At 40.1% G+C, this 21,771-nt stretch overlaps 1 protein-coding gene across 2 annotated transcripts in view; it reads right to left on the reverse strand.

Annotated features, from left to right (window-relative positions):
• The window catches only part of METTL16 (methyltransferase 16, RNA N6-adenosine), a 74,199-nt gene extending 52,644 nt beyond the window's left edge, over positions 1 to 21,555 (reverse strand). The window contains exons 1-2 of one of the 2 annotated variants that reach the window (XM_003416986.4): positions 21,405 to 21,555; positions 17,777 to 17,905 (exon numbers count right to left, since the gene is read on the reverse strand). In XM_003416986.4, the coding sequence (XP_003417034.1) occupies positions 17,777 to 17,904 (128 nt within the window). In that variant the 5' untranslated portion in view covers position 17,905; positions 21,405 to 21,555. Of the gene's footprint in view, positions 1 to 17,776; positions 17,906 to 20,859; positions 21,381 to 21,404 lie in introns of those variants that run through there. The other variant, XM_064271554.1, reaches the window with a different exon arrangement.
• Between the last annotated feature and the right edge of the window lie 216 nt (positions 21,556 to 21,771).

A 21,771-nucleotide genomic window follows, 5' to 3' on the forward strand; every position in this document is an offset into this window, starting at 1 on the left:
GAAGCAAGGATGGCAAGACTTCATCTCGTGTACTTTGAACGTATTATCAGAGGACATCATGCTTGGTAAAGCAGAGGGTCAGCGAAAAAGAGGAAGACCCTCAACAAGATGGATTGACACAGTGACTGCAACAATGGGCTCACACGTAAGGACTGTGAAGGCGGTGCAGGACCGGGCAGTGCTTCACTCTGTTGTACACAGGGTCTCTACGAGTTGGAGCTGACTTGAGGGCACCCAATGATAACAGCGACATACAGATTTACCCTGATGGACTAGAGCGCACAATTAATTAATAAAGAACACCCTAATGACCAAAAAGTGTAAGATACCCAGCAGAGGCTAGTCTTAGTAAAGAAAATAAAAATCAGTGAAGACCTGACTCTTCAGACTTTGATGGCAACACAAGTACTCATTTTCTAACGCTAAGAAAACACAGACACTAAGGGTTGAAAATCCTTTTGTAGGACAAAGTCTAGTCATCTGACTTCACTAGTTAAGTATCTAGGTCACTTTTAGCACCCTGTGACATTCGAAAATCCTGAACAAAGGCAAGATCTTTTTTCATTCTCATTTCTGAGATCACAGGGAGGCACAGAAACTAAAATTAGCTCTCATGTGGAAATTAGCAATTTATTCCATCAGTCTTTGTTGTTTGTTTAACACATCTACACATCCAGCTTCACAAAATTGCCTCTTGTCAACAGGCTCATGTCACATTTCCCCAGAATGACTCCTGTTCTGCTTCCGATGAATACAGTATTATCATTATAGATGGAGGTTTGGAAGGTTCCATTTCTGTAATCCACAGTTAAAATAACAATCATTCTAGTACTATAGAAGCTTAACCAATGTAACAATAACAAGGCTAAAGCCTCCCAATCCTACCCCACCAACGGTTTCTATTCATTAGTAGTCGCTGAGGTGCTAAAAATGGTACAGTCACACAGTATGACAAAGCCCTTCAATGCTGGGTGTCTTTGGTTTAAAAAAATAAAACTCAGTAAGTATCACACTCTATTCAAGCTTAACTGGCAGGGCTCAATTAAACTGCAGATGTTCCTATGGGGATGGCTGTGAAAAAGCACAAACTAAAATCTAATTGCAACGGTCAGATATGACTATAATAAAGCAGTGACAGGTTTGGGGAAGAAAAACAGATACTGCACAGAGAGTAATCCTTATCATCTTATCAATTATACCAGGCTTAATAACAAGAAGTACCACCTTCTTCCACTGCACCCTTGCTTCCCACAAGACTGCGTGTATAAGGGTTAAGCAAATAACACTCCAACCCATCTCAGGTCTAGTATTTTGTCTGATACTTTTTCCATCATTGGCTGCATTTATATTTCGGAAATTCTTTTTTCATACATCTCATGGAGTTAAACAAAAAGCCATTATAAAACTAAACATCATTTGATCAAGGCAGACAATTAGCAACTCCTACCTAGACAAAAAGGAAGTGGGGTGATGTCTGGGAGCACCTAGGTCATTTCCACTAAAGGAAAGTGTGTCTCCTCCCTCCTGCATCCATCTTAGGTCCCTTCTAAGCCAACTATAAATATGCTCAGATTGTTTCCATCTTTGAGGAAAAGAGGGGGAGGTTCTCTTCAGGAATGCCTTACCCTCTTCCCATGGCTTCACAAACAAATTTGTATTTTCCTGCAAATAGTTTTAAAATTCCTTTTACCTATTACAAAAACTAGCACTTCAAACATCTCAGCTCAGTTTTCCAGGCCCTTTCTATGCACAATGTATTGGCAGATATTTTGGTTTTACTTTGAAACAAAGTTACATTTCAGAGGGCTGCCAGGACCATGGTCTCAGGGAACATCTAGCTCAATTGTCATAACATAGTTAATAAAGAAAATGTTCTACACTCTACTTTGGTAAGTAGCATCTGGGGTCTTAAAAGCCTGTGAGCGGCCATCCAGAATACTCTACTAGTCTCACCCCTTCGGGAGCAAGAAAGAATGAAGAAAACTAAAGGTACAAGGGAAAGATTAGTCCAAAGGACTAAATGGACCACATCTACCACGGTCTCCACCAGACTGAACCCAGTACAACTAGATGGTGCCCGCTACCACCACTGACTGGTCTGACAGGGATCACAATAGAGGGTCTCAGACAGAGCTGGAGAAAAACACAGAACAAAATTCGAAATCGAAAAGGAAGACCAGACTTGCTGGCCTGACAGAGTCTGGAGAAAACTGAGAGTATGGCTTCCGGATACCCTTTCAGCTCAGTAATGAAGTCACTCCTGAGGTTCACCCTTCAGCTAAAGAGTGGACAGGCCCATAAAGCGAGACTAAAGGGGCACACCAGCCCTGGGGCAAGGACTAGAAAGCAGGAGGGGACAGGAAAGCTGGTAATAGGCAATGCAAGGTTGAGAAGGGAGAGTATTGATATGTCGTGGGGTTGTTAACCAATGTCATAAAACAATATGTGTACTAAATGCTTAATGAGAAACTAGTTTGTTCTGGAAACTTTTATCTAAAGTACAACAAAAAAAGAAAATTCACATCTAAAAGCATTAAAAAAAATTATGTTTCATAATCTGCAACATCTACTCTATCGCCTATATGGTATTCCACTGAATGGAACCACATTGTAAAAACCTTCATATTGGATATTTAGATTATTTCCAACTTTCCTTATTATAAACAGCCCTGGGATAAACATCCTCGAACAAAGATTATTTACTGATACTTTTCAAAATTTTTAAGATTGCAATTCTACTAGCATGCTATCACTGCGCCCACTTGATTGTATTTTTTGCGAGTGATGGATATTATTATATTTTTTTATCTTTGCTAATTTAGTCTATATATTTTTCTTTTTTGTGTGAATTGCCTGCTTTTATCCTTAATCTTTTTATCTATTGAAGTTTTTTCTCCCCCCTTTTCTTACTGTCTTCTAAGAAAGCTTTTTTTCTTTTAAGGAAGCTAATCCTTTGTCACAGGCTATAAATATTTTTGTTTTGTCACCTATCTTTTACTGAAAGTATTTTTTGATGTGCAAAAGTTTTTACTTTTTATGTAGTTGAATCCATCCATCTCTTCTTTTATGAATTCTACCATTAGAACATGCTTTGTTACTACCAAAGCCACAGACATTCACCTAGTGCTTAAACAAGTAAGTATACAGACTGGGAAAAAACGTTTGGCTATGACTTATCTGACAAGGGTCTAATCTCTAGTATCTATAGAAGGCTTCAACACCTCAATAACAAAAAGGCAAATAATCCAATTAAGAAATGGGCAAACAAACTGTTCAGACAGGGATTGGGCTGGATTATGGGATAGAAAATGATACTGGTAAGGAGTGAGCTTCTTGGATCAAGTAGACACATGAGACTATGTGGGTAGCTCCTGTCTGAATGGGAGGTGAGAGGGCAGAGGGGGTCAGAAGCTGGCCGAATGGACACAAAAATAGAGAGTGGAAAGAACGAGTGTGTTGTCTCATTGGGGGAGAGCAACTAGGAGTATATATAGAAAGGTGTATATAAATTTTTGTATGAGACTGACTTGATTTGTAAACTTTCACTTAGAGCATAAAAACAACAACAACAAAAAAAGCTAGCAGGGGGCCATCTAAGATGTATCAATTGGTTTCAATCCACCTGGAGCAAAGGAGAACGAAGAACACCAAAGACACAAGGAAAATATGAGCCCAAGAGAAAGAAAGGGCCACATAAGCCAAAGACTCCATCAGCCTGAGACTGGAAGAACTAGATGGTGCTTGACAACCACCAATGACTGCCCTGATGGGGAACACAACAGAAGATTCCTGATGGAACGGGAGAAAAGTGGGACGCAGACCTCAAATTCTAGTAAAAAGAACGGGCTTAATGGTCTGACTGAGACTGTGTTAGCCCAAAACTAAAACCATTCCTGAAGCCAACTCTTCAGACAAAGATTAGACTGGACTATAAGACATAAAATGATGCTGGTGAGGAGTGTGCTTCTTAGCTCAAGTAAACACATGAGACTGTGTGGGCAGCTCCTGTCTGGAGGTGAGACAACAGGGCAGAGGGGACAGAAGCTGGTTGAATGGACATGGGAAATACAGGGTGGAGAGAAGGAGTGTGATGCCACATTGTAGGGAGAGCAACTAGGGTCACCTCACAATGTGTGTTATGTTTTGTATGAGAAACTGACTTGACTTGTAAACTTTCACTTAAAGCACAATTTTAAAAAAAAGAAATGGGCAAACAATATGAACAGACACTTCACCAAAGGAGACATTCAGGCAGCTAACACTCACATGACGAAATGCTCTTGCAATCACTAGCCATTGGAAAAACACAAATCGAAACTACAATGAGATACTATCTCACCCCAACATGACTGTCACTAATAAAAAAAAAAAGAAACAGAAAATAACAAATGTTGGAGAGGCCGTGGGGAGATGAGAACTCTTATGCACTGCTGGTGGGAATGTAAAATGGTGCAACCATGACGAAATACCACTTTATAAAGATACAAATAGAAATACCACATGATCCAGCAATCCCACTCCTGGGAATACATCCTAGAGAAATAAGAGCTGTAACATAACACACATAAGCACACCCATGTTCACTGCAGCATCATTCACAATAGCAAAAAGATGGAAACAACCTAAGCACCCAAAAACAGATGAATGGATAAACAAATTATGGTACACACACAATAGAATACTATACAACTATAAAGAATGATGAATGCATGAAACATCTCACAACATGGATGAATCTGGAAGTCATTATGCTGAGTGAAGTAAGTCAATAATCACAAAAGGACAAATACTGTATGAGACTACTATTCTAAAAACTTAAGAAAAGATTTAGAAATGCGAGAAACCACTAACTTGATAAAAAAAAAAAAAATAGTACCCAAAAAAGCCCACTGCCGTCAAGTCGATTCCGACTCATAGTGACCCTACAGGACAGTGTAGAACTGCCCCATAGAGTTTCCAAGGAGCACCTGGTGGATTTGAAATGCTGACCTCTTGGTTAGCAGCCATAGCACTTAACCACTACGCCATCAGGGTTTCCAACTTGATTGTAAACAAGTGTTAACTCTGACAAAGGAAAAGACAATACACAGTATAGGGAAAGTCAGCACACTTGACCAAGGCAAAGTCATAGACGCTTCCTAGACACATCCAAATGCCTTGAGGGACTGAGATACCGGGGCTGAGGGCTGGGGACCATGGTCTCAGGTGACATCTAGGCCAATTTGCATAACTTCGCTTATAAAGAAAATGTTCTACATCCTACTTCAGTGAGTAGTGTCTGAGGTCTTAAAATCTTGCTAAAGGCTATCTAAGATACATCCGTTGGTCCTGTCATGTTCAGGGCAAAGAAGAATGAAGAAAACCAAAGACACAAGGAAAATTTTAGTCCAAAGGACTAACGGACCATAAGAACCACAGCCTCCCCCTGCCTGGGCATAGAAGAACTAGATGGTGCCCGGCTATCACCACCCACGGCTCTGACAAGAATCACAATAGAGGGTCCCAGACAGAGTGGGAGAAAATGTAGAACAAAATCTGAATTCACAAAAAAAAGACCAGACTTACTGGTCTGACAGAGACTAAAGGAATCCCCAAGACTATGGCTCCCGGACACCCTGCTAACTCAGCACTGAAACCACTCCCAAAGTTCACCCTTCACCGAATGATTAGATGGGCCTCAGGGTTGTATTCTTTCACCATACCTATTTAATCTGTATGCTGAACAAATAATACGAGAAGCTGGACTATATGAAGAAGAACGGGGCATCAGGATTGGAGGAAGACTCATTAATAACCTGCGTGATGCAATCTTGCTTGCTGAAAGTGAAGAGGACTTGAAGCACTTACTAATGAAGATCAAAGACCACAGCCTTCAGTATGGATTACACCTCAACATAAAAAAAAACAAAAATCCTCACAACTGGACCAATAAGCAACATCATGACAGATGGAGAAAAGATGGAAGTTGTCAAAGATTTCATTTTACTTGGATCCACAATCAACAGCCATGGAAGCAGCAGTCAAGAAATCAAAACATGCGTTGCAATGGGCAAATCTGCTGCAAAGGATCTCTTCAAAGTGTTGAAGAGCGAAGATGTCACCCTGAAGACTAAGGTGCGCCTGACCCAAGCCATGGTATTTTCAATCGCATCATATGCATGTGAAAGCTGGACAATGAATAAGGAAGAGCGAAGAAGAGTTGACGCCTTTGAAATGTGGTGCTGGAGAAGAATATTGAACATACCATGGACTGCCAAAAGAACGAACAAATCTGTCTTGGAAGAAGTGTGGCCAGAATGCTCCTTAGAGGCAAGAATGGCGAGACTACGTCTTACATACTTTGGACATGTTGTCAGGGGGAATGAGTCCCTGGAGAAGTACATCATGCTTAGCAGAGTACAGGGTCAGCGGAAAAGAGGAAGACCCTCAACAATGTGGACTGACACAGTGGCTGCAACAATGAGCTCAAGCATAACAACGATTGTAAAGATGGCGCAGGACCGGGCAGTGTTTCGTTCTGTTGTGCACAGGGTCGCTACGAGTCGGAACCAACTCGACGGCACCTAACAACAACAGCATAAAACAAACAATAACACATGTATATGAAACCAAACGGGCAACAACTGCCCAAAAGCAAAGACAAGAAGGCAGGAAGGGATAGGAAAACTACATGAATGGACACGGGAAACACAGGGTGGAAAGGGAAACGGGGAGAGTGCTGACACATTGCGGGGATTGCAACCAACGTCACAAAACATTTTTGTGTATAAATTTTTGAATTAGAGACTCATCTGTGCTATAAGCTTTCACCTAAAACGCAGTTTTTTTTTTTTTAGAGTAAGTATATCAAAACCATTAAATCATCAGGAAATTATTTTGTGTACGGTATGGGAACGGGAATCTAACACACCCTTCCCATGGCTATTTCAACTGCATTTATTAAAAATCCACTATTGCCCCCCTCCCCCCACTGATCTGAAATGCTACCCTTATTCTACATTAAAATCTTTATACAGTGAGATGGCATCTTACTTGGGAGTTAGGTTCAAAAGTAAGCATATATCCTGAGTAGAAGGCATTACTGAAGAAGAACAAGAAAGTAGGAGGCCTCATACTCTGATTTGAAAACATACTACACAATCACAATAATCAAAACAGTCTGGTACTGGTTCAATGAGAGACACATAGAACACTGGAACAGAATCAAGAACCGGGAAATAAATCCATCCACAGACAACTGATTCTTGACGAGGGGTCAAAGTCCATTCAATGGGGAAGAAATAGGTTCCTTAACAAATGGTACTGGCAAAACTGGGTATCCACATGCAGAAAAACAAAAGAGTACACCTACCTCACACCACACACAAAAACTAATTTAAAATGGATCAAAGGCCTAAATGTTAAAACTAAAACTATAAGTCCTTGTTAAAAACGGAGGGACAAAGTTATGGGACCTAATTTTTTTTTTAAATCAAAACAAATAAATTATTGAACATAACTATGAATGCACGAACAGCAGAAAACAAATTAGATAACTGAGATCTCATAAAAATTAAATACTTACGCTCATCAAAGGACTTTATTAAAAGAGTAAAAAGAGAACCTAAGAGACTAGGAAAAAATTTTCGGAAATGACATAGCTGATAAGGGTCTAATCTCTAAGATTTATAGAAAACTTCAACAACTCAAGAACAAAAAGACAAACAAACCAATTATAAAATGAGCAAAGGACATGAATAGAAACATCACCAAGAGGACATTCAAGTGAACAACAAACACATGAAAAGATGCCCACAATCGTTAGCCATTGGAGAGATACAAATCAAAACTACAATGAGATACTGTCTCACTTCAGCTAAAATGGCAGTGATTAAAAAAAAAAAAACAGATAACAGCAAATGTTATCAAGGATATGGAGTGACTGAAATCCTAATCTATCACTGGTAGGACTAAAAAATGGTACAACCACTATGGAAAGCAGTATGAAACTTCCTCAAAAAAAAGAAGAAACAGAACTACCCTATTATCCAGCAGTCCCACTACAGACTAATAAAAGTGACATGAACAGACATATGTACACCTATGTTCAGAGTAGCACTATTCACATTAGCAAAAAATGGAAACAAACTAAGTGTCCATCAATGGATGAATGGATAAGCAAAATTGATACACACATACAATGGAATACCATACAACCATAAAGAACAATGATGAATCCACAAAACATATTATAACATGAATGGACCCGGAGGACATAATGCTAGGTCATTCAAGGACAAGTATTATATGATCCCTCTTTTATAATAAGACAAGAATACATACATATAAAGAGACCAATGTTCAGGGTTAGGGAGGGGCTGGGGGGAGGAAGAATCCCGCTGTAGATCATAGACACTTGTTTATTTTGGTGATGGGAAAAGTAGCACCAATGTGGGTGTTGCGAGCACAGCTTGACCAAGGTAAATGATGCCACTTAAAAGCGCTCAAGAGAAAAGGATGCACGTATTGAAGAATCTGACACATATAACTGGGGAACAACTCCTACAAAGACCAAAAAAGAGTGTATGGTCACATATGTATGTGTACTGGCACAGAGGTATACAAGTAGGTACAGGTGTATACGTATGTGTACACAGACAGAAGTATCCATATGTATGTATAAGCACAGATATGTGGGTGCAGGCACATATATTCATGGAAGATACAACTACAGATATTCCTCAGGCATAACCAAATGCTATCAGTCAGAATTGACTCGACAGCAGTGGGTTTTAACCAAATGCCTAGGTTGGAAAGCTCAGGACCTTGGTGTCATGGGACAACTCAATTGGCATAATAGAATTCGCAAAGTTCATGTTCTGCATCCTAGTGAAGTGTGTAGAATTCGCCATCTCAAAAGCTTGTGAGCAGCCATCTAAGAAACAACTACTGGTCTCTGCTCATCAGGAACAAAAGAGTAAAAAGGAAAGCAAAGTCTCAGAAAAGAAACAAGTCTGTAAGGCTAACAGCTACCCTCATCTACCCTGAAACCAGAACTAGAAGGTACACAGCTCCCACTACTGATCTTTCTGACCAGGATCACAATATATGGTTCCGGATAGAACAAGAAAAATGTAGAACAAAATTGAAATTCTTAAAAAAATGCCAGATTACGTCTGGGGTTTTAAACGCTAGCAAGTGGCCATCTAAGATGCATCAATCTGTCTCAACTCACCTGGAGCAGAGAAGAATGAAGAACACTAAAGACACAAGGTAACTATAAGCCCAAGAGACAGAAAGGGCCACATAAATCGGAGACTGCATCAGCCTGAGACCAGAAGAACCAGATGGTACCCAGCTACAACTGATGACTGCCCTCACAGGGAACATAACAGAGAATACCTGATGGAGCAGGAGAACAGTGGGATGCAGACCTCAAATTCTCATAAGAAGACCAGACTTAATGGTCTGACAGAGACTAGAAGGACCCTGGAGGTCATGGTCCCTAGGTCTTCTGTTAGTCCAAGACAGGAACCATTCCCAAAGCCAACTCTTCAGACAGGGATTGGACTGGACTATAAGACAGAAAATGATACTGGTAAGGAGTGAGCTTCTCGGCTCACGTAGACACATGAGACTACGTGGGCAGCTCCTGTCTGGAGGCGAGATGAGAAGGCAGAGGAGGACAGGAACTGAATGAACAGGCATGGGGAACACAGTGGGGAAAGGAGGAATGTGCTGCCTCATTGTGGGAGAGCAACTAGGCGTACATAGCAAGGTATATGTACATTTTTGTATGAGACTGACTTGATTTGTAAACCTTCACTTAAAGCACAATTTTAAAAAGAAGGCCAGATTAACCAGACCAGATGCAATTAGAGGACTCCCTGAGACTATAGTCGTGAGATACTCTTTAAACCTTGAACCGAAACTATCCGAGATCACCTTTTAGCAAAACAAAGTAGCACACAAGATAAAGGATATTACCTGTAAGTACAGTGCTCTACTAAAAATCCATCGATAAAAGACCAAAACATCAACATTTACTCTAAAGAAAAGATGAGAAGGGGGCAGGGAAACTAGAATAGTGGAAACAGAACAACCTGAATGGAAATGAGCAAGTTGAGAGGCTGAAAAATGTAACTAATGTCACTGAACAATTTGTATAGAAACTGTCAAATGGGAACCTAATTTATTGTGTAAACTTTCACCAAAACACAATAAAATATTATTAAAAATACAACACATAGAAAACTTCAACAACTCAACAACAAAAAGACAAAGAACCCAATTTAAAAATGGGCAAGGGACATGAACAGACACTTCACCAAAAAGGACATTCAAGTGGCCAACCATCACATGACAAGTTGCTCACAATCATTAGCCATAAAAACCAAAAACCAAACCTGTTGTTTTTGAGTCGATTTTGACTCACAGTGACCCTATAGGACAGAGTAGAACTGCCCCATAGGGTTTCCAAGGAGCAATTGGTGGATTCAAACTGCCAACCTTTTGGTTAACAGGTGTCATGGATTGAACTGTGCCCAAAAAATATCTGTCAGCTTGGTTGGGCCATGATTCCCTTGTTTGATCGTACGATTGTCTACCATTTTATCTTCTGATGTGATTTCCCTATAAGTTGTAAATCCTATCGTTATGATGTAATAAAATGGATTAGTGGCAATTATACTGATGAAGTCTACAAGATTAGGTAGTGTCTTAAGCCAATCTCATTTGAGATATAAAAAAGAGAAATGAGCAGAGACATGGGACCTCATACCACCAAGAAAGTAAAGCTGGGAGCAGAGTGCATCCCTTGGACCTGAGGTTCCGTTGCTCCCAGACCAAGGGAAGACTGATGACAAGGACCTTCCTCCAGAGCCGACAGAGAGAGGAAGACCTCCCCTGGAGCCGGCACCCTGAATCCGGACTTCGAGCTGACAGAGAAAGACTTGCCCTGGAGCCGGCAACCTGAATTTGGACTTCGAGCCTACTGGATTGTGAAAGAATAAACTTCTCTTTGTTAAAGCCAGTCACTTGTGGTATTTCTGTTATAGCAGCACTAGATGACTAAGAGAGCAGGCAAGCTCTTAACCACTGTGCCACCAGGGTTCCCCATTAGCAGTTAGAGAGATGCAAATCAAAACCATAATGAGATACCATCTCACCCCGGCTAAAATGGCACGGATTAAAAAAAAAGAAAAGAAAAAAACTGCTGGCAAGGTTGTGAGGAGATGTGAACCTCTATTCACTGCTGGTGGGATTGTAAAATAGTATACCATATTTTCACACAGACAGCACGCGCCTTCTACATTTGTCAACCATGCCCTCCCTCCACGAGGTATTTTCGTTAAGCCACGCTATGCCAATTCTTTGTACATATTGCTGTAAAAAAAATTAGCATAGCACGTTTACAAAAATACTTTGCAGGGGAAGGGTGCAGTTGGCAAAAAAACATAGAAGACTCATGTTATTTGTGTACAAATACGGTAATCACTACAGAAAATGGTATGGCACTTATCCAAAAAGTTAAAATTAGGAATATCTTATGATCCAGCAATCCTACTTCTAAATATATGCCCTAGAGATCCAATAGCAGTGGTATGAACAGACATATGCATTCCTATGTTCACTGCAAATTTCCACATTTTGTTGGATCACTTTTTTTTTGGAATGGGTACAAATATGGATCTCTTCCAGTCAGTTTGCAGGTAGCTGTCTTCCAAACTTCTTGGCACAGATGAGTGAGTGCTGCATTCATTTGTTGAAACATCTCAACTGGTATTCTGTCAATTCCTGAAGCCTTGTTTTTTGCCAATGCCATCAGTGCAACTTCGGCTTCTTCCTTCAGTACCATCAGTTCTTGATCATATGCTACTTCCTGAAATGGCTGAATGTCGACCAATTCTTTTTGATACAGTGACTCTGTCTATTCCTTCTACTTCTGATGCTTCCTGCATCGTTTAGTATTTTCCCTGTAGAACCCTCCAATATTGCAACTTAAGGCCTGAATTTTTTCTTCAGTTCTTTCAGCTTGAGAAACACAACAGTATGTTCTTCCCCTTTGGTTTTCTATCTCCAGGTCTTTGCACATTTCATTATAATCCTTTACGTTGTCTTTTCGAGTCGCCCTTTGAAATCTTCTGTTCAGCTCTTTCACTTCATCATTTCTTCTTTTCACTGTAGCGTTCAAAAGCAAGTTTCAGTGTCTCTTCTGACATCCATTTTGGTCTCTCTTTTTTTTTCCTGTCTTTTTAATAACCTCTTGCTTTCTTCATATATGATGTCCTCGATGCCATTCCATAACTTGTCTGGCCTTCAGTCATTAATGTTCAATGAGTCAAATCTATTCTTGGGATGGTCTCTAAATTCAGGTGGCATATATATCATTTCACTTCTATCCACAATCAACGCCCACGAAAGCACCGTCAAGAAATCAAACAACCGCATTGCACTGGGCGCATCTGCTGCAAAGGCCTTCTTTAAAGTGTTAAAAAGCAAAGGTGTCACTTTAAGGACTAAGTTATGTTGGATTCAAGCTATGGTGTGTTCAAATGCCTCATATGCATGTGAAAGCTGGACAATGAATAAGGAAGATCGAAGAAGAATCAATGTCTTTGAATTATGGTGTTGGTAAAGAATACTGAATACTCAATATGGACTGTCAAAAGAACAAACAGATCTGTCTTGGAAGAAGTATAGCCAGAATGCTCATTAGAAGCGAGAATGTCAAGACTCTGTCTCACATACTTCGGACATGTTATCAGGAGGGATCAGTCCCTGGAGAAGGACATCATGCTTGCTAAAGCAGAGGGGGAGTGCAGACAGAAAGACCCTCAATGAGATAGACTGGCACAGTGGCTACAACAATGGGCTGGAGCATAACCACTGTGAGGATCCAGGACCATGAAATGTTTCATTACATTGTACATAGGGTCACTATGAGCCGGAACCGATTAGACAGCTCTTAACAACAATAACATATTTTCCAACTAGTATTTCTAAAACTATTGATTTTCTTACATTTGTTTATATTTTTACATATTTTATATTTTAAGATAATTTTAAATATTTATGGTATAAAACAAAAATCAAACCTGTTATCATCGAGTCAGTTCCGAGTCATAATGACCCTTATAGGATAGAGTAGAACTGCCCCACGGGGTTTCCAAGGAGCAGCTGGTGGATTCAAACTGCCATCCTTAACCAATAAGCCACGAGGGCTCTACATATGTATATTTAATTCACCAAATTTGTTATCTGAATATTTTTTAGATGATTCTCAAGTGTTTTTTCAAGTGGACAATAATCGAGCCACTGTTAACAAAAAAAAAAGTATAATTTTTCTTTCTAGTATTTACACCTCTTTTTTTTTAATAAATAAAGGAAGCAGGAGACTTTAAGTCAGAGTTCCAGCTCAATCATTTCTTAGTTCTATAAGTCTTTATAAGTTATTTGAAAAGTGCACATTCACTATTTATAGGTTAAAAAGCTCAAAATATCATTAAATCAAACCCATTAATTGTATCACTTACATCCTCTAACAGTAGTACATAACCTTTTTTAGGTCAATGACCTTTGAAACCTTTTAAAATTAAAGCTCTATGTTATAGGTTGAAGCTCTGAACTATATCTCAAGAAGAAGAACCTACACAAAAAATATTTTTATCTAATTGTCTTCAAAGCTCTGAAAGTCCCTAAGGTCACTGCTGTTTATTTTTTTCTACATGTATAGAAATACAAGGAAAATTTCTCCAAATTATGTCAAACATTTTAAAAATAATGTTTTTCAAAATACTAAAATGTTTTTCAAAATACATTTTTTATCTTCGTTGAGAATTATTTCTTTTATCAACATAAACTATCCCTCATTTTCCAATTTGCTGCATTTTTGCCTTCTACAGGTAGTCTTCTTACAATGGGGCTCTGTTCCGATGACTTCATCGTAAATTCTTCTTTTATTATCAGTATCTTTATAAATTGATCTTTGAATATCTGTGAGTGAACACCTGAGAATGATAACAGTAAATTATGAGCTGCAACACTGTATGTAGTATACATTACTAATGATAAAATATACAAAAAAAAAGTCGTAAGTACGATTCACCATAACTCAAATACGTCATAAGTCGGGGACAACTAGGTATTCAACTTTATCTGACATCAGTATTATGAATGATTGGGGGGCAGGGCAGACTCGTTTGCCTAGCATATTTTTGTCCCTCCCTTTATTTTTAATTTCTCTGGCATTTTGTTTTAGGTAAATAGCACTATATTTAGATTTTAGAGAGAATTATTCTCATTCATTCAACAAATATTAGTTGAGGGTCTATTACTTGTCAGGTACCTTTAAACCATTTAGATGTGTTGTGATAACAGATTTGTTTGGTGTGCTCTCAAAGTGATTTTTTTTTTCTTTTACTATAAATCTAATCAAGTCACTAAACATTTTTAGATCCTTCTCCGGTTTCTCTGTGTCTGAGGAATCAAGTCCATTCTAATTTACATGCTGTGAAAGGCTCTTTGTGATCTACTCTGTTTTCCTTCCAATCTCATCTTCTGTTATTCCCCCAACTTACTATCCTATATCCACTTTGGCCCTACCTACACGCAGTTCTCCAAACTCATCATGCAATTTACAATATTCTTTTCTCTATATTTGAATTCTTTCCCTGCTCCTATTTATCCTTCAGGGTGCAGATCAAAGACCTGGGGCCTTCACTACCACCATCGCCACCATCACTGCTGTGTGACCCTCTCGTATTTTCAGTTGTCTACTAAATACCTCCACTTGGATATCCCACGATGTTGTTGTTGCGTGCCGTCCAGTCAATTCCAAACTCATAGCAACTCTACAGGACAGAGAGTAGAGCTGCCCCATAGGGTTTCCTAGGCTGTAACCTTTACGGTAACAGACTGCCAGGTCTTTGAACTACGGCTGATAACATCTGAGGAGTTCTTCAACCAAGGAAAGACTGAAGACAAGGACCGTCCTCCAGAGTCAACAGAGAGAGAAAGCCTTCCCCCAGAGTTCACCTTCAATTTGGACTTTTAGCATACTTTACCGTGAAGAAATAAATTTCTCTTTGTTAAAAGCCATCTACTTGTGGTATTTCTGTTATGGCAGCACTAGATGACTAAAACATGTACTGTAGTTAATGATATAGATAGTAGATAAGAACTACTTTAGGTGAAGGGAAAGACAGCACACAATACAGGGGAGGTCAGCACAATTGGACTAAACCAAAAGCAAAGAAGTTTCCTGAATAAACTGAATGCTTCCAAGGCCAGTGTAGCAGGAGCAGGGGTCTGGGGACCATGGTTTCAGGGGACATCTAAGTTAATTGGCATAATAAAATCTATTAAGAAAACATTCTGCATCCCACTTTGAAGAGTGGCGTCTGGGGTCTTAAACGTTAGCAAGCAGCCATCTAAGATGCATCAATTGGTCTCAACCCACCTGGAGCAAAGGAGAATGAAGAACACCAAGGACACAAGGCGATTACAAGCCCAGGAGACAGAAAAGGCCACGTGAACCAGTGACTATATCATCCTGAGACCAGAAGAACTAGACGATGCCTGGCTACAACCGATGACTGCCCTGACAGGGAACACAACAGAGAACCCCTGAGGGAACAGGAGAGCAGTGGGATGCAGACCCCAAATTCTCATACGACCAGACTTAATGGTCTGACTGAGACTGGAGGGACCCCAGGGGTCATGGCCCCCAGACCTTCTATTGCCCCAGGACAAGAACCATTCCCAAAGCCAACTCTTCAATAGGGATTGGACTGGACAATGGGTTGGAGAGGGATGCTGGTGAGGAGTGAGCTTCTTGGATCAGGTGGACAGGTGAGACTATGTTGGCATCTCCTGCCTGGAGGGGAGATGAGAGGGTGGAGGGGGTTAGAAGCTGGTGAAATGGACACGAATAGAGAGAGTGGAGGGAGAGAGCGGGCTGTCTCATTAGGGGGAGAGTAATTGGGAGTGTGTAGCAAGGTGTATATGGGGTTTTTTGTGAAAGAATGATTTGATTTGTAAACTTCCACTTAAAGCACAATAAAAATTATCAAAAAATAAAAATAAAAAAAGTACTGTAGTTAAGTAGTATAAGCATATGGGGCTGGGCTCGACTTGTTTACTGAGTGGAGTAGACAATCAAAAAAAACCTTGGAAACCACAGTTCTAGGGTACTTGATCTTAATCTTTGCATACTGGGTGGTGGGGGAGTAGGTTACAGATCTGTTTCAGAATGGAATGAAGTAAAGAATTATTTCCCAGAAAAACAAACACAAGTATACATATTTTAAAACTGCTGTATATGTTTTCAAGAGTGTCTTGGACTCCAGGTTAAGAAGTCCTGCCTGTGGCCATTCAAGGTGCAACAACTGGTCTCTACTGACCTGGAGCAACAGAGGAAGGAGAGTCAGGAATAGAAGGAGGAAATGAAATGTGTGGCCAATTGCCTCTATGCACAACTATCTCTTTTGTCACGAGACCAGAAGAAATGGATGGTGTGCAGCTACTACTACCGAACATCTTGATCAAAAATACTACAGAAAAATTCAGACCAGAATTTCAAATTCTTATGGAATCTAAACTTTCTGGAGCCACGGAGGCTGGACAAACCCCCAAAACCAATGCCCTGAGAGAATCTTCAAACTTTAAACCAAAAACATTCCCTAAAGTCTTCTTTAAAACCAAACAATAGTTTAGCTTAATTAATAAAGAATGTCTGCTTTGAGCACCGTGCTCTTTTAAGAACTATCCACAAGGGATCAAATAGACAACAGCAACTAGAAAGGTTCAACAGATAGCTTAAGGGGCAGTGAGTTTATGTTAATGGAGGAGGAACAATTGGAAAAGGAGGGTGAGAATGGTTGCACAACTTGAAGAATGTCATCAATGTCACTGAATTGTACATGTAGAAATTGCTGAATTGGTGTATGTTCTGCTGTGTATATTTTCAACAACAAAAATAAAATAATTTTAAAAAAGAAAAAGAAGTACTGCCCTTGAACTTTTATTCCAAAAGCCTTAAGAGATGGCTAGAAGGAAGAAAAAAAAAGAGGTTGGCAAAATACCTCGAGCCCTGTGATCCTACTCCTTACCATCTTCGTCTTCAATCCCTGCTTCTCCTCCCACAGTTGATCACCACACCTACCCCTAGGGAGCCTTGGAATTTCCAATCTCCTCTGTAACTCCCACAGAGTTTAGGAATGCAGTCAAAGATGGTTCCTTCTGATGAGTTTAACACACACTTCAGTCATTCCCATACCATTAAAATTTTTGCCGTTTCCTGAAGCATCTGCACTATTATTTTCTTTAAAAGTTGACTTTTTAAACTTAGATTTAGTGACATCTTAAAATATCATCTGTGAAATCACAGTTTTGATTTCCTGGCTATTATTTCCCTACCTCATATCAAAATAAACCCACATTTATTAAAACAACAACTTTCAGACCCTCACCCATTACTACGTTTGGAAGCACACAGAGCACAATCCTAAGGTCTCCACAGTTACTGGAAGATCTCTGGCAGGTCAGCAACAAGAGAATTTTTTAAAGCCAGAAAGAAACTTAAAAAACATTTGGTCCAATCCCATCATTTTATAAATTAAAAAGCTGAGACCCAGAGAAGGTAAAGTAATTTGTCAAAGGCCAGGTAACATGTTTAATGAAACGTCTACAACTAGCATTCACGTCTACTATCAGTCCAGCACACTTTCCACTACACTGTGACCATTCAGATTATACTAGAATGACAGGTATCAAGAATTCTTCATCTGTTACCTACCTCACTCTTCCATTCAGGTTTATCTGAACATGCTGCTTAAAATCTGGATATTTGGATGCCAGATACGCAAAGTCAGGAGGTTTATCCTTGTATCTATTTCTTGCATGCATTGACTTACTCAGAGCCATCCTTAATAAAAAAGAAAGGAAAAAAATTAGCATATTTAGTTTAAAAAAAATTAGTAAGAAAAAGTTGTAAAGTCAATAGTTATAGCCAACAAATCTCTACGGATCAAGTGAGAAAGTAGAAATTACATTTTTAAAAGTATACAACATACAGTGAATCATTATTTCTTAAACCAAGGAACGAAAAATTGAAAACTAGTCCTTTAAGGACATCAAAGCGGCAGAATGCAGCATAATCTACAGCTGAGATTATAGTTTGAGGTTAGTTTTTACAGTGGCCTTGCAAGAGCTGAATATTTGATAACATAAAAACCAAACCCATTGCCACTGAGTCGATTCCAACTCTTAGCGACTATACAGGACAGCGTAGAACTGCCCCATGTGGTTTCCAAGGAGCAGCCGGTAGACTCGAACTGCCCACCTTTTGGTTAGCAGCTGAACTTTTAACCACTGTGCCACCAGGGCTCCAAATATTTGATTAGTGCACCACGAAGTCACTGAAGTTTGAAAAAAAATCTTCTATTCCAATCTCTTTTAAAAATTTCAGTCTTGTCATTCCTAGGCAGCTAAAACCAAATGAAAACAAACAATTTTGATTTCTTCCAGATTCCAAAGAGGAAAAACTTTAACATTATTTACAGAAAAAATAAAAACTGGAAGAGAAAACTACTGTTAGTGCTTTAGTAAATATCTCTAGCAAGTAGGTAATTTTTAGAATATTTTAGTATATATTTCTGGGTGGTAGATGATTTTTATTTTCTTCCTTATATCTTTCTGTATTTTCAAATTTTTTTTAATAGTGAACATTCATCCACACAATATTACATACACCAGAAACCTAAGAGTTAGCTGATAGTTCTCCTTCCCTCTCATATCCAAGAAATCACCAGTTTTATACATTTTACTTGTGAAATACCTCCCAAATCCATCTATTTCTACCTGCTCTCTACCAATATCATCTAGTACAAGCTACCTAGACAGCCAGAACAGCCTCTTAATTAGTCTGCCTTCATCCACTCTTGTTTTCTCCATTCCCTTTTCCACTTTGCAGTCAGAGTGATCATTTCTAAACATAAATCTCATTATGTCCTCTTGCTCAAAACCTTACTCTTGTTATAAAAACAGAAATCATTAATCCAAGATGCATACAACACCCTGAATGGTCTGGCCTTACCTTCAGCTTAAACCACACACTCCTTGCTCCTCCCTTTTTGACCATGTTCCTCCACTCTTGCTATGGTGCCTTTACACAGACATCCTTTGCCTGTAACGTTCTTTCCTCCCCCTCTGCACATGCTGAATTCCCGTTCATCTTTCAGATCACAGTTCAAGCATCTCTTTAAGAAGGTATTCTTTTCCCTAATCTCCCCAGTATGTCATGCCTCCCTATTATAAACACTCATACCAAGACCTTTTCCTTTGCACCTTTTGTTAGACGTAATTTTACACAGTAATAAGCCTGTCAATGCTCTATTTCAAAGTTTTTTTTGGCAGCTTTCTACATTCAAAATATGACAACTGATTAAAATAAAAAGTTTTCACCCCAGATCATATATCCAACTGTCCAGAATTCTCCACTTGAATGGCTCAAAAATACTTAAAGTCCAACATGTCCAAAACCAAAATCATTTCCACCCACCCCAACCTGGTCTTCTAATCGTCCTCATCTAACTGAATGGCCCTGCCATCTTTCTAGGGGCACAAGCCATCATTCTTTAGCACCCTCTCCTCCCCATACCACCCCCATTCCAAACACACCATGTCCTGGATATTCTATATCTCCTAATTTTTTCTTGGCCCTTTTCACTCTTCACCCTCTCTAATCTAGATCACTATCATTTCTTTCTTAGATTACTATAATTGCAATCTGAGACTCCAAACATACGCAAAATAAATTAAATTACAGATAAGGCAAATTCAGTTTATCTAATTTCTTTACTAACCAAGTTCCTAATACAGGTAATGAGTTCTTCGCTACATATATTCCTTTCCTCATACATGGCATCAGCATTGTCATTACCCGCCTCTCTCTAACCTAATCTCCTACTTTTCTCTTCCTGGTTCATTCTGCTCCAGCCACAATGGTATCCTTGCTGTTTCTCTATCAAATAACACCTTCTCAGTGAGGCCTCTCCTGAGTAACACACACACACAAACACACACCCTGCTCTCCCTTCCCGGCTTGTCTTCTACACAGAACTTCTGTGTATTTTACTTACTTACTTTTTATCTGCCCTAACAGTAAGCTTAACGAGCGAAAACTTTTGCTTGTCTTGTTCACTGCCATTTCCCAGAGTTGAAACTAGGGCCTGGCAGAGTGGGAACTCAATAAGTACTTGTTGACTGAGAGCAGGATGGAACGTGTTTCACTTTCCAGGCCACGGAAACACAGCACTCTCATTCTGGGTAGGCAATACCCATCTTCAGTCTCAAAAAAGTTCAGCCCTAGTTCCTGTTGGAGGTGAAATGAGAAGGCAGAGAGGCCAGGAGCTGGCTGAATGGACACAGGGAATACAGGGTGGAGGGGAGGAGTGTGCTGCTGTCTCACTGGGGGAGAACAACCAGGAGTATATAACACCGTGTATGTAAGTTTTTGTATGAGACTGACTTGATTTGTAAACTATCACTTAAAGAACAATTAAAAAAAAGAATTAGCCCTTGGGCTGTAGTCTTTTTTTTTTTTTTTTTCGGGTTATCTGAGTCCAGAAAGCCAGAGTAGTACAGTTTGAGGCTGACACTTCCACTGTCCCTTTCATCTTTCTCACATCCACGTTTCGGTTTCTTCCGTTCCTCTTGACCCTTTGTAACCACCATTTCTCTTAACAGATAATTTACTCCTGTAAAATAAAATTCCTTCTGCACATATCGCTCCCCTCATCTGTCTCCTGGCCTTCCGCCATAAATACTTTTTTCACTAGTCCCACCACTGCTTCTATTCCTTCCACGCGCTCATCTTACCCACTCAGTTTGTCTTCCCGACTCACTTCCAGATCTCTCCTGAAGCTGCTGTCGTTGTTAGGTGCCCTCGAGTCACTTTCCACTCACAGCGACGCCTCCATGCACAAGAGAACGCCATCCTCACAATCGCTGCATGTTTGAGCCCACCGTTACAGCTACTGTGTCAATTCATCTCGTTGAGGGTCTTCCTCGTTTTCGCTGACCCTCTACTTCACCAAACATGATGTTCTTCCCCAGGGACTGGAGAACATGTACAAAGCGAGCGGGACGAAGTCTCTCTATCCTCGCTCCCAAGGAATATTAAGGGAGTACTTCTCCCCTAAACCTCCTCAACCTCGGGGGTCCTTCCCACTTCAGTGCTAGTCTCTATTTGCCAACTCCTGCCATTCACCCGCCCATCCCTACGCGCAAGCACAAACCCCCATAAGACCTCCTTTCTTAGACCAACTCCGCACCTCACGGGCCCAGAACCAGAGAATGAGAAACTGGGTGATCCAAGGACTAAGTGAACTCGCAGCCCGCGTGAGAGATGTTAACTGACCCACCTCCGAGGCCGAAATTCCTGCCAGACCAACCGTGCCGCGTGGACAGCTACAACTCCACGAACTTAAACGACCCGTAGCGCGAAAGTCCTAGAAACGCAGAAGCTACGCTCAAAGCGCGCCGCCATCTTGTGCCGCCATCTAGCCTTATGATTGGACGAGTTAATCTCGCGCTACCTGTGGGCCGAGCCTTAAGAAGGAAGAAACTGTCGCGAGACCTGGAGTTTGCGGCTCCTTCTGACCGAAGAAGGGGGTATGGTAGCCAGCCGAGTCCTTTTCGTTGTTTCTTCAAGTGTGGTGCGAGGGGCATGTGCATTAGAATCCTCTAAAGAACTTTTTTTTTTTTTAAAGGTAGGTTTCTGGGCCCCGG

The sequence above is a fragment of the Loxodonta africana genome, chromosome 18, assembly GCF_030014295.1.
Source record: "Loxodonta africana isolate mLoxAfr1 chromosome 18, mLoxAfr1.hap2, whole genome shotgun sequence".
NCBI lineage: Eukaryota > Metazoa > Chordata > Mammalia > Proboscidea > Elephantidae > Loxodonta > Loxodonta africana.